The 14303-nt window shown below is 47.2% G+C and overlaps 1 protein-coding gene across 1 annotated transcript; it reads right to left on the reverse strand.

The window, feature by feature from the left end:
- Nucleotides 1-1070: 1070 nt before the first annotated feature.
- MESD (mesoderm development LRP chaperone) lies at nt 1071-13366 on the reverse strand. The gene is made up of 3 exons (XM_029239646.1): nt 13125-13366; nt 6072-6304; nt 1071-4477 (listed from the first exon to the last, which is right to left on the reverse strand). Exons 1-3 carry the CDS (start codon nt 13329-13331, stop codon nt 4219-4221), a joined length of 699 nt encoding a protein of 232 aa, XP_029095479.1. The 5' UTR covers nt 13332-13366; the 3' UTR covers nt 1071-4218.
- Between the last annotated feature and the right edge of the window lie 937 nt (nt 13367-14303).

Genomic DNA, 14303 nt, shown 5'->3' on the forward strand with positions numbered 1-14303 from the left:
AAAAAAAAAAAAAAAAAAAAAAAAAACTCATTTCAGAGCTAAGAAAAAAATTGGTGCCCAAAACACCAACACAAAACTGAAAATAAGTTAACAATAGAAGATAATTTTTCTTTCACATGATGGGGAAAAACCACCTAAATTGCAGTTGGAAATGACACACCATATTCTACGAGAATAACAAAAGATTTTGAAAAATCTTTTTAGCAAAATTACTGACTGATAGGAATGAGGCAGGATCCCCAGGATCTGATCGAAAAAGCAGTCGCTTCTAAGAGGAAAGATAAGACTGGCCTCAGACCGCTCCAATGGAGCAATGGATGTGTTACACAACTTGTCAGTGTACAAGTAACACTCTTAAAGAAGAATCAGGAGACGGAAGGAAGTTTGAGAATTCCTCCACCTTGATGAGGGATTAATACATACTAAGTTGGTTTAATTTAAAAAGAGGGGGCTTCCCTGGTGGCGCAGTGGTTGAGAGTCCACCTGCAGCTGCAGGGGACACGGGTTCGTGCCCCGGTCCGGGAAGATCCCACATGCCGCGGAGCGGCTGGGCCCGTGAGCCATGGCCGCTGAGCCTGTGCTCCGCAATGGGAGAAGCCACAACGGTGAGAGGCCCGTGTACCACAAAAAGAAAAATAAATAAAAAGAAAAAGAGGTTTAACATTATAAAGGAAACAAGTACTAAAAACCACAACCTAAAGTATCAAAAACTAGGGGGGTGGAAGGATGTCTAATTATTAAGTTCTCATGTTTCATAGTTTACAGTCAAAGATGTCATGTGAATGTATTAAATCAAGAGGCATGAAAACAAACATGAAAAAGTAAAAACCCTGGTGGTCCAGTGGTTAAGACTCCACGCTCCCAGTGCAGGGGGCATGGGTTCGATCCCTGGTCGGGGAACTAAGATCCCACATGCCGCGCAGCACAGACAAAAAAATAAAAAAATTTAAAAAGTAAGAATGAATTTATATATGTGCATGTGTATATGTATTATACACCCCCCGCCCCTCCCTTAAACATGACATTTCTCTTGTTCATGAATCTGCAGATTGGGCGTGGCTTTTCTGCTTCCTGCATGGCTGGGACGTCTTGAAGGCTGGAAGCATTTGAAGGCTCACTTGCTCACCTGTCTGCGCCTGGGCTGGGATGACTCCTAGCTGGGGCTGGTACAGGTGGGGCTCTCCGAGCATCTCTCTCTCTGTGTGGCTCCTATATGTGGCCTCTCCACTAGGGTGGCTTCAGGGTAGCCAATGAAGATGTGGTTTTCACGTCTATTAAATTGGCAAGTGTAATGCCCAGTGCTGGCCAGGATTTGAGGTCTACTGTTAGCAAAGCTAAGTTAACAAAACCGCATTGGAGGGTCATTTGGCAGTCTACATGGGAAGGTTAAAATTTGCTTCTTCTAGCAATTCCACTGCTAGGAATTTGCCCCTCAGATATAAACACAAGTTTACCAAAATAGTTGGTAATATCTGTTAAAATGTCCAGTGCAGCACTGTGCCTACTAGTGAGACCCTGAAAGCTCAACGTGCATCAGCAGGGACTGTGCAGGGGAACCGTGGGTCAGACCTCACCACCACCCAGCTCGTCCTGCGCCACCTTCAAGCAAGGCCTGAACTACTGAAAGACCCTCCCAACTTGCCCCTCACACCAACCACTGCCCGCTTCCAATCAATTCCTGGTGTAGCCAGTGCAAATCAGATTACCACTTGAATCCACCCCACAGCTAAAATCCTTCAGTCCTCCAGAATCTCTACCAGACCCTGTGCACCCCACACAGATGCTACAGTTCCAGCTTTCATCCTCATTACTGGAACGTACAAGGTCTAGGGCTTCCCGGGGGAATGGGGGGGAGGATAGCCAGGGAGACAGGAGTCAGGACAGCAGGCATTGGATTTATCGCCTGGTAAGGTAGTTCTGTACCTTAACAGCTGGCTTGCAGAGGTGGATTTTCTAAGTGAATGGGCCCCTCTTACATAGGAATCTTCCAAATAAATCTTCACTTTCATAATTCTTATTCATAAAGGTGTACTGTTTCTTTAAGAGATCCCAGAGACTTGTATAAGCTCTCGACCCCCATAAAACCTCCATAACTCACCTGTCCAGCCTGGTCCTGTGCTGTGCCCCAGCCTCTTCATTGGCCTTCCCGCTGTCCCTCCTCTGTTCCGTCTAACCACAGGGCCTTTGCATGGACTGTTTCCTCTGCCTAGGTTACTCCCTCCTCCTGCCTCAGAGAGGTCCCCTCTGACTATCCCAAGATTCCTCCACTTCTTGGCACTGTACTTCTTACCGATTTCAACGGTTGCCATTTCACTTTGTATAGGATTGGTATTTGTCTTTCCCCAGCAAATCACTGTTTCACGATGGCAGGGGCTGTATCCACGCTGTTGCTGGCATCTAGTGGTGCCCAGCATGCGACAGCTTAGTCAATACAGGCTGATGTGGCCGCATATCCCATAGGAAGCAATGAGACAGACGTGTACACTGTGACACGGAAAGCCAGCTAAGTGGAAACACAAGGCCCTGGGCAGGGTGGAGGGTGTGCGCCCTTCTGTTTAATGAAGACAAGCATCCAGTCAGGACGGCTGCCCTGTATACGAGGCCAGCGCGACGACAGATGACAGAAACCCAACAAATCGCCCAAGTAAAAACTGAAAAAACCCAGGGACAGGGCTGGTTTCAGACGAGGCTGGATGCAGGGGCTTAGGCGATACCACCAGGACTCGGCTCTCTCCCTGCTTCTCCCCACTTCATCCTCAGACAGCCCTCCCCTGGAGGGGGCAAGAGGGTGGCAGCAGCTCCAGCCTCACTTCCCTGGGTTCAGATTGTATGAGAAACACAGAACGCCTCTTCCTGAGGTGGCTCAAGCAAACTCACCCTGGGATTAATTCCTCCCTGGAGTGGGGGGCCTGCAGGGCAAACATCCCCCTACAGTACAGAACAGAAAACAAAGAGGGTGTGGATCACTGTGGGGAGGTCTGAGTAGTTACCAAAAGAAGGGGAAATAGAGGATGTAAGGCCAAAACAAATACATATCACTGTAAACCAGTAAGTGTACCTTCCTTTTTTTTTTGAAAACAAATTAACAGTAGCTTCCACTGGGACAAGGCAGTGGTGGTAGCAGGGGAGGCCAAGGCTTTTTGCTTTGTACCATTCTTTAACGATGACGTTTTCTAACCGTGTGCATGCTGTTTTTAATTTGTTAAAATCACAATGGAAGCCTTTTTGAACAAATGATTTTAGTTCTTAAAAATGACACCTGTGTATAAATTCCATAACTCTTAGAGTAGGCTCTGACGTATCACAGCAACATCAGACAGTAACAGGTAGCACATCATGTTAGTACCATACAAAAACACCACAATTTTAGGCACTTTATCAAAGAAAAATGTTTAGAAGTGAATGAGGTTATTGAGTCTTCTGCTACGCTCTGCAAAGAACTCTGCTCATGCCCGATTTACACCCTCGAAAATCATCACATTAAATGGAACACACCAGCATTACTCTTTCCTAAATAAAGTTCTATTCTGACAGAACCCCTGGACTTACAGACTACATAAAACCTGACAGATACCAAGAGTTCTCTATAACTGACAAGAGGGATTCAAGTCCAAGAAACTCAAAGTGAGTACTTAGGATTCCCAAGTTGCGTTACTTTCTGTTCTCTGCATTTTCTGCACAGATTTGGGATTTACGCATCCTGGTGTCCTGACTGTATATTTAGATACGTGCAGTGCTCCTGGGGAGCGTTTCTAATCTCACAGTAATGAAGTGATGTCTGTGGCATGGAGAGCCTGATTCAATTTAGTCAGGAGTCTTAAGTTTGTCTGATGAGAACCTGGTATCCTTTCAGTTAACAGAAATAAAAAGCATGGATACAGCAGGCTGCCGGATAAGAGCAGGTGCAGCGAAGGGAGCGGTGCCACAGTCCGGCCAGAGACTCCCCACATTTATGGGAAAAAGCGACACCGCCAGGTTTCCATTTAAAGTGATTTTATAGTAATCGTGAATTTGTCAGTGTCTCATGTTAATCACAAAACCTCTGTCTTCTGACTTGAAGCCTTTTAAACAGTAATTCTTACACTGACCAGAAACTGGTCACGTGGCAGACCTTTGCCAGCAGAGAACTCATGGCTGTGTGGCTTCCCACGCCCACCCCCGGCCCACGCGCCCTGGCTGAGCTCCCCGCGCTCCTCTGCAGAGCCCACAGCTGCCCCGCTACAGCTCTTCCCTTTTACTCCCAGCTCGATTGCCTTCCTTCGAAGCCCGAGGTTTCGGCTCTCCCCCCTCCTTCTTTTTGCCTTTCTCTTGCTTGGTTTTATTTTTCTCTTTGCTTCCTCTTCCTTTGCCAGGGTACACCTGTCCCTCCAGAGTTACATCGGCACACCTGTCTTGACTGACCAAGAAGTCCTTGATCTCCCAGGCGTAGCTGCCGTCACGCAGCATGAAGATGGCACGGTCTGACCCCACGATGAACCTTGACAGAGAGACGGGACCACAGTCAGCTCACCGCTAGTACAGGGCTAATGGGTCAGAGAGGCCCTGTGGCACTTAACCGAGAAATATTTTTTCAAATTCTACATGAATACAGAACCAAACATTCTATTTTCGAAGGTCTGACAGTCACTGTTTGAAAATACTAGCTGGCTGAGCTATTTAACACCTCGGCTCAGATCAAAACAAAGGAGAACCTGCGGGGAGGGGGTGTGATGTAGAAGTGGCTGCTCGCGTGAAGGGCGGGATTAGGAAGAAGGCCTTGGGAGGCTGCAGACGGGGCTCAGGGCCTCTGCCGGGGCAGCAGCAGGGAGGCTGCCATTTGGGTCCGTTTTACATTCTGAAGGGCCCAGCTAAGTTTCCATCTGACAGAAGGCCTCTGCTGATAAAGGCTGAAAAACACCAGTTTAGATCAGGTCATAAGAGGCCCATGAAGGGCTCAGGAGGATGCTCGGCTACTGGACAGAAATCCTAACCCTGGAAGTTAAAGCAAGCATCCAAGTACGTCCACACTCACCAGGCCCCAAGGAGCAAGGAGGAACAGAATGGAGCCTGGGTGGATGGATGGACCACTAGTGTGGCCAGTGGGCACAATCCTTCTGTTCCCGAGGGGCTACACCTACGACACCACCCTTCCATTTGTAACGCCCCACCACTTCAGAGATCGGTGAGAGCTCTGGACCAGTAACCACCACAGCACTGATTTGTTCCCCTAAGTGTCTACTTAAGCTAACAAAAGCATTCTGCAGGGCTTCCCTGGTGGCCCAGTGGTTGAGAGTCCGCCTGCTGATGCAGGGGACACGGGTTCATGCCCCGGTCCGGGAAGATCCCACATGCCGCGGAGCGGCTGGGCCCGTGAGCCATGGCCACTGGGCCTGCGCGTCCGGAGCCTGTGCTCCGCAACAGGAGAGGTCACAGCAGTGAGAGGCCCGCGTACCGCAAAAAACACACAAAAAACAAACAAACAAAAAAAGCATTCTGCCATCCTAGACACTCTCTGAGTACTCCTTCATTCCTTTTACATTTCCCGAACTAAGATAGTTGAAGACCCTAAATTTCAGAACTGTTTTTGGGGAAGAAAAAGGAAATTCCTTAAAATTGCATCTTAGGAGTATATTGACCTCTGACAACTGGGATCCTTCACTTTAAAGTAACAGTCTGCTCCAAGCTTATGTGTAAACATAGCTACACAGAAAAGCATTCTCTGAGGCGCAGAGACTTCTAAAGGAAGAGGCACACTACTGTCAAACTGTAACTAATTTGCCCCCCGCAGAGGCTAAGCTATACAGCTTCTTACTCAGATAAAAGAAAAGTTAAAGACCCAAAGATAAATAGCTTTAGGATCAAATGAAATATGAAAACAAACAAATAAATAAATTTACTGGCTTTGACCAAAAATGAATGCTCTTCTTCAAAGACAAAAGAAAAGGTAAATAAATAAATGTAAAAGAAGACAGACTAGATAGGAAAGGTCCAGAGCCCTTATAAGTACTGCCAGGAAGGATATGCCATTACACAGACATAGAAAAAGCTCCAGCACAGCCCCCATCTTCTCGGCAAGGCTGTTGCTGCTTTACCTCTGGACGTCGTAGTTGGCGTTGAAAAGACTGCCCTGCCAGAGGCTCGTGATTTCCTCCGTCTCCTTCTCCGTGGGGCTTCCTGATACAGTGACAAACATCATGAGAGTCTTGCCCTTCTTTGTCATCTTCAATATGCTCTCAGGCTTGCCCGGGTCTATCTGTGAGAAGTCTATAGGTGCAGAGGGTCTTTTGTGCTCTGGGAGATCTCCTTCTTCTATGTCGTCATCTTTCTATAAGGATGGAGGAAAAAAAGCATCAGACAAAGTATGCATTTCAACTGGCAAAGGCAAGAACATCTGCGTAAGATGTCAGGTGCAGGTTTATGATCTAAATAATAACAGAAAGAAGTAAACCCAGGGGATTCCCTCCTCCACTTGACTTTCAAGCAAAGTCTAAATTTCAGGCAGCACTCATCACTCCAGGTCACCAGTCACAGAGAACCCCACGTGATGGGTTTCTAAAGTTTTTTCACCCTCAAAGAATCTACCCAATATGGTAGACTATAAGAACGGCCACATTCGGGTTTGGTCATACAATTAACTACTACACAGTGATGAAGAAAAACAAATACTGATACAGGCAACCAATCTCAAAAATACTATATTGAGTGACAGAGCCGGGCACAAAAATCAGACACGTTATACAATTCATTTGTTTGAAATTCAAGAACAGGTAAAATTAATCCAGGACGACAGAACTGAGAACAGTGGCTGCCTCTCGGGGAGAGGGTTACAAGGTGGGACTGACTGAGAAGGGACACAAGGGTACTTTCTGGGCTGTGGGAATGCTCTGTATTTTCACAGGGGTGTGGATAACTTAACAGATGTATCCATTTGTCAGAACTCATGAATTTTCACTGAATACTGAAAATCTGCACTTCATGTACACCAATTCCACCTAAAAAATAAGAACCATAAACAAATATTCAGTTCTAGGTAGTAGGTTTGGTTGTTGCAATGGTGTAAGCTAGCAATTCTGAACCACAATCTGAATTCTAGGCTTGAGCAAAGGAGTAACTGTATTGAGGCTAATGAGAACCAGGTTCTTCCCTTTGGGGAAGGGAGCTACAAATACAGAAGGGGGAAGAATGCACCTGAGGTATTGGGCTGGCATTGGAGGCAGCAGAAGGAACTTATGATTTTTGATAGACAGATAGATAATAATATTTAAAAGAACCAGGATTCCGCAGAGAAAAGGCTAATTCCAGCAAAGAAAACAGAAGATGAGTCTGGAATATCTTCTTGTATCAGAAAGTGAGAAAGTGCTCGGAGAATTATGGGATGTGTCAGAATGACACAGAAGCCAACATGAAACAGAGCTCATGGGCCTAATCTGGAATAATTTGAAAATCAAAATAATGACAGAATGATTTATAACTCCCAAAAAAAGTAAGAACCACTGAATCCAGACCCATATAAACAAGTGAGTTAATTGCTAATGGTAGAATGCCAACCAATAAATAGAAGATAAATGAATTAAAACCACGTAAAAGAACCTGTGTTCATTGGAGAAAAGGCTACTCCCAGCAGCAAAAAGAAATGCAGGGACTTCCCTGGTGGCGCAGTGGTTAAGAACCCGCCTGCCAATGCAGGAGACACGGGTTCGAGCCCTGGTCCAGGAAGATCCCTCATGCCACGGAGCAACTAAGCCCGTGCGCCACAACTACTGAGCCTGCACTCTAGAGCCCACAGGCCACAACTACCGAAGCCCTTGCGCCTAGAGCCCGTGCTCTGCAACAAGAGAAGTCACCGCAATGAGAAGTCCGCACACCGCAACGAAGAGTAGCCCCCGCTCGCCACAACTAGAGAAAGCCCGCGCGCAGCAACAGACACCTAACGCAGTCAAAAAAGAAAAAAAAAAGGAAGTGCAGTACTGCTCGATGTTATCACATGGATGATCCCTGACAACATTATGTAAGTGAAAGGAGCCAGACACAAAAGACTACATACACATTGTATGATTCTACTTATATGAAATGTCCAGAGCAGACAAATCTATGGAGACAGAAAGTAGATTAGAGGTTGCCTAGGGCTGGCTGGAGGGCTGGGAGGAACTCAGGGAGGGGTGACCGAGACTACGGAGTTCCTTTTTGGGGTGATGCAAATGTTCTAAAATTGTGGTGATGGCTGCACAACTCTTTGAATATTCTAAAAACCACTGAAATGTTCACTTTAAATGTGAACTATATGGCATGTGAACTATATCTCAATAAAGCTGTTATCAAAAAAAAGAAAAAAATCACACGAAAAAACCCAACCTAAAATGAAACAAAAAGCCCCTATATACTACTTGGGCCTCTTGACAAATCATTGAAGGGCCAAGGCTTAGTTAAGACACCAATACTGTACTGTAGTAAACATATTTTTAATAAAAGATGAGAATGAAAGAATTCTGAAGCAGTGTTTGACCTAGGATCTGACTTCAGCTCCACCTAACTAACCTGTGTGGCCTTGGACAAGACTCCATAATCCTCGAGGCACGTTTCCTCATCAGTAAGAGGAAAAGCAGAACTAGGTGACCTCCAAGGCCCTAGCAGCACGGGGCCAGCCTTTTCCTCAGCTCTGCCACCCTCTCAGCTGACCCACTTCTTCCTCATTTTGCTCTGAAAGAGCTGCTGGTGACCTGTAGGCAGGAGCATGGGCTGCACTGTCACAGGGACCTGGGCTCGGCTCCAGGTCCCAGCCCTATGGCTGTGTGGCCTTGGAGAAGTGGAAAATCACTTTCGTCACCTATAACGGGGGGCGGAGGATAATGACGGCATCTCCCTCCTAAGCTTGTTTGGGGGATTTAATGACACAAAGGCAAGTAGTAAATACTTAATACATGTTGCCTAGTACCACCTGGCCCTCTGTAACCTGGCCTCCAGCCAACTATGGAAATCACCCTCTCAAAGTACACAGGAGCTCCCGGTGGCCAAATTCACAGGCTGTTTCTGACTGTATTCTCTTCTATTTCTCCATAACATCTGTTACGGTTGCCTTAAAATACTTCGAGACGTCTAGTTGGTTCAATTACCTAGAATATTTTTATTTTTCAAGCTGATCCTACTAATGGTCATGACATTAACTCAGTAGGTCACAAGCACCATTTCTTTTCCATGAAAATATAATTAAATAATCATTAGTCTAATGCATACAGCAAAGGTAAGGATCGTTTTAAGAACCTTTAATTTCCATTTTATATGTTTGAGGGTGAGTTTCGGTTAAAAAAGGAAAAGAAAACCAGTACACTAGATGCAAGCAATTGTCCAGGTCTATTCTTAGTTCCACCGCTTCCCTGAGTAAGCTTACCTGTTCTATCACTTTCTCTAAACTGAAAGCAATCAAACGCTTACCCCCAAGCAGGGCTGGGTGGGGGACGACCAAGCGGCCCTCCCCACACCCTACCCAGGCTTGCCGCCAGGCCAGTCTTGCATTTCTGACCGGCTTCACCACTTCTCCACTGCTGTTTGTCAAATTTAATAGCTACAGAGCTGAACTCCCTTTTCCTGTAAATCCTTTTCTTCCTCCCAGGGTCCTTGATAATAATACCAGCTACCATCTACTGTGTAGCTACTGTGTCTCGGGCATTTGTTATTTCCCACCACAGGACAATTCTGCAAGATCCCCATTGAATAGAGAAGTGGATGAGGCTCAGAGAAGGTAAGTAACTTACTTGAGGTCACAGGCTTGAAGGGGTTGATGCTGAAGTACAAACTCACAGTCTGGCTCTGGATCCCTCCCCACCTGCCCCTCTGTAGCACCTGGTTACGGTAATATAAGAAGGAATCACCTTCGGTCTTCCTATACCAACCAGGACTCAGCAGTAGTTGCAACGCGGTGGAAGTGGAAGGAGTTCTCCCCTTCCTGCCCCACTCCACACCTGAGGCAGGACTCTCACTGCGGGGATGATGTTCACACTAGCAGAGGAGTGGGGGAAGAATTCAGGGATTGCCACCAGGGGAGGAAGCACTGCTTCCTTCAAAAAAGCAACCAGAGATGGATCTGCTCTCCCACAGAAAAAAATAGCTGCTACTGGGGAAGGGCGCTCACGCTTGCAGAGTGTCTGCAAACATTAGCTCATTTCATCTGCAAGGAACCCTGCGAAGTGGGATGTTATCTGGCTTTACGCAGAAGGAAAATGAGGATCACACAGTTACCAAGGGTTAAGGCTGAGTTCAAAACCTCTGTCCTTTCACTACATTACCCTTGTCACCTTCCTGGTTATGCAGTCAATCAACTGCCAAGTCAAGTTAAGAGCATAAAATCTCTCACATTTCTTTCTCCCGTCTAATCCATTACTGCAGCTTCTAGCTTAACCCAGGTCCTCCTCGTCCCCCTTCGTTTGCACTCTGTTCACCAATCTGTATGGCAGTGTAGTAAAATGGTTGAAAGAACAAAATTTAAAGTCAAGTGACCGAATGTGAAATTAAGCTAATTTGCTGTGTGACTTTGGGCAAGTTACTTAACCTCTCTGTGCCTCAATATCATCTAGAAAACAGAGGTAAGTACCACCCTCCACAAACAGGTAAGAGGATTAAATGAGATAAGAAGGTTTAGCCTTGTTAGCTAATGAACACTCAATAAACATTAGGCTGTCTCTGCCTTCAGAGTCTCTCCCTGCCCATCCACCTTAAACTTTGCTGACCAATTAATTTTCCTGAATTTTAGCCCTAATCATGATATTCCACTATTCAAAAACATTTGGACAGCTGAAACAACCACTCTAGGGCATACTCTGAAGCCTTTTAAAAATATTACAAGGACTATGCAGTAACCTGCAGAAATGCTTAATATATAGCAAAAGAAAAAAAGAACAGCAGAAAATTCTATTGATGCTATGCTTTCAGCTGTAAAAACTATGTCTGAATACAGAAGGGGAACCAAAAGACTACACACATGTTTTGGGATGAAGTTATGGATGATTAAACATGCCAGTATTATAACATTTGGGTAACACAACTTTTCAAACTCATCAGGGACTACATTTTTCCTTCTAAATAAAGTCCAAACCCCACAGGATTCAAGGCCTAGCAGGGCCTGGTTCTCACTAACCTTTCCATCCTTACCTCTCACTATGTGGCTTCAGAAAGTCTGTTCCAGCCAACCTAACCAATTTATTATATCAGCGTAGCTAATAGTTAGAGCTGCACTATTCTAGGTTCTTTCCAAGTTTTCTCAGTTAATCCTCACAACAACTCTGAGGTGGGTACTAACACCTCTATTTTGCAGGTGAGGAAACTAAAGTCCAGAGAGGCTCTTTACCAGTCCAGATTTCCAAGCTGAAGTGGTTTGAACCCAGGGAGTCTAACTCCACAGCCTGGGCTATTAATATTTACAGCACTGGGCTTCCCTGGTGGCACAGTGGTTGAGAGTCCGCCTGCCGATGCAGGGGACGCGGGTTCGTGCCCCGGTCCGGGAAGATCCCACATGCCGCGGAGCGGCTGGGCCCTTGAGCCATGGCCACTGAGCCTGCGCGTCTGGAGCCTGTGCTCCGCAACGGGTGAGGCCACAATAGTGAGAGGCCCACGTACCGCCAAAATATATATATATATATTTACAGCATTCTGCCCAGTACCCTCACGTCCCATCCACCTCAGCTCATGCTGCTCGGTTAGTAATGCCATTCTCCCACATTCCCTGGTCTACCTAAAACACCATTTCCTTCCTGAAACCCTTTGAGATTCCCACAGCACTTTCTTTTTATAGCACTCAGCCATTTCTACTGTGTACTACAGTTATTTTTACTGTTAACTGCTATTCCTGATGGCTGGATCCCTTGTACACCTCTGCAGCACCCTTTTTTGTCTTGCTCAGGGTCTGAGTGTTTCCAGGCTAGGATTTCTGCACGAGATGCGATTCTCACTTTGGTGGATCAAAAACTGCACTTGCCAGAGTCCAAAAAAGAGACTGGGAGATTGCAAGCGAGATGGAAAGTGGGGAAGGAACTGCTCCACCAAGTTCCTTTTTCCTTAGTGGTTGGCAAACACCCAGATAGACCCTGAGCTTTCCTTCAGCTGCAGGTCAACATGAAAACTGCTTTCTTCCAGTCAAATGCATCAGATGGTACTTTAAACTCATGTCTGAAAGCCTCTATCCAATACAAACACACACAGATAACCACAAAATAACAAAACATCAGTGTTGAAAGAAATCATCCAGTAAAATTTCATTCTGCACATAAGGAACCAGAGGTCTAGAGTGGAGACCCACTTGCCCAAGGTTACACAGTGAACAGAACCCAAGCTTCTGACTCCAGATCGCCAGCTGTGCAAATGAACCAGGACAAGACACCCACCTCTGGAAGCGAAAGAGGCAGCAACGTGGTTTTGGTTAGTCAACCCTACCTAAAAAGGTTATTACCCACTCCCTGTAATTACACACTCCAGTGCATTCAAGTAACAAATCAGAAAACTAACTCTCACAAAAACAAATCATTGCTCCCTTAAGCGAAAAATGTGAGCTCCATGAGAGAGCGCCACTAGCCTCTGCTACCGCCTCCCACCCCCCTCCCCCCTCAAATTAAAGCCACTCACAAAATTACAAAAACTCGCAGCAGGGACATATAACCAAAATGGGCACTCTGAATTCCTACTAATTTAGAACACGGGAGAACTATGAAAGCTGAAACGGCCCTCTTGAAAGAATCCTCACCATGCCCCTCTCCCATCCACTCGCCCCATTCTTCAGGAGTGTAATGGAAAAGGTCTCCCTCCCCATTAGCAGGGCGCACTGACCACGGGGAGCAACGCGGCGGCGACCGGGGCACTGAAGGTAAAGCAGGGCTGAATAGGGAGAGGCTGACCCGTGACTGGAGTGGCCCGGGGAATGGTGGAAGAGGACACTGGGATGAATGTCCTGGGACGGGGGTCAGCAGGGTGATCGGGGGTCAGAGGAGGCACTGAAGATTAGCGGTGGCTGGAGTGGGTCGTGGCATGCGTAGAGAGGAGGTTAGTGGGTAGGAAGATTCCGAGACTGAGGTCTAAAGGATCCCAAAACGGAGGAGGTGAGAGGTCACTGGGAAGGGGCCCGGCACAGAGAAGAGCCTGGAGGGTGTGCGCGCGCCGCGGACCTCCCACTGTTCCAAAAGACGAGCCATGTCCGCGTCATTGTAGTCGCGAATATCCTTCTTCTTCTTCCGGAGAAGTGGGGTGGCCTCGCCGGGCGTCTCGGCTGGGCCCTCAGCGGCGAAGGCCCTCAGCGGCAGCAGCAGGAGTAGCAGCAGTTCAGAGGCACAGAGAAGGACCACGGCGGCACGGGCCCAGCCGGAGGCCGCCATCTTCGTCGCGCCGCGCCGCCCCGCCGCGAGGACCGGACCTGCGCGAGCCGCCGGCCCCGCCCCAGGCCACCACTTTCCCGGGCCCGCCCTCTGCCGTCGCCCGCGTGGGACACGCCTCCAGCCCCGCCTCCACAGGCTGGAGGCCCCAGTGGTTCCGCCTCCCTGCCTTCGGTAGCCTACCAGGCCCCGCCCCGACCTATTTCCTCCAGCCCTCACCTCCTGAAGCCCCGCCTCCTCCGCCATCTTGGCCCCGCCCCGCCCCACGGGTTTCTCCGGATGGTCCGGCTGAGGCTTTCACCCGGGGCTGGTTCGGACCCGAGTGCTCGCCTTCATTTTCCGCCAGAGGCCGACGTTTTTCTCTCTAACGCGCAGGCCAGGTCCAAAAATTCCCTCAGGGCCTCTAGGTATCCTCAAACAGCGCCTCACGAGGCCTCAGGTTTTCGCCTGTGAAATGAATTAGAGCTGGAACTCCTAGGAGCTGCCTTTGCTCTAAAGCAGGTTTCACGAGGTCACACGTTTCCTCCCAGTCTCCTGCAATTTCCTTTGAAAACAGTCTGTTGAAAAAGAGTGAGTGGCAGGTAGAGCAACTTTCTCAGGAGATCGTGAATAGATCGGGCCCAGGGCTTTGCTGCTCAGCAGAGTTCAATTTGTCTCTCAATATTACTGTCATCTCTTGAACTTGACAGAGCTTTTTAAAAAAATCATTACTTCTCATCTGTAAAACAGCTTCAGTATCTCTTCTGATTTTAACCTAATACTGTCGGCTCTGTTTAATCCTTTCCAAGGTTGAATCATTCTGTTTTTTGATTCTTACTTAAAAAGATTCAGCCCAGAGGTGCTTTAAAATTCCACGGATTTTAAATGGCTGATCTGCTGAGTTCTTCTAAATTTTTAATTGGATAAATAAGACACGATTCACTTACTGAAGCTGTAGAATATTCGACCATTGTACAAAAACATTCTGCTCTATTC

This window comes from Monodon monoceros, unplaced genomic scaffold (genome assembly GCF_005190385.1).
Source record: "Monodon monoceros isolate NGI ecotype Baffin Bay Population unplaced genomic scaffold, NGI_Narwhal_1 Super_Scaffold_21, whole genome shotgun sequence".
Taxonomy (NCBI): domain Eukaryota; kingdom Metazoa; phylum Chordata; class Mammalia; order Artiodactyla; family Monodontidae; genus Monodon; species Monodon monoceros.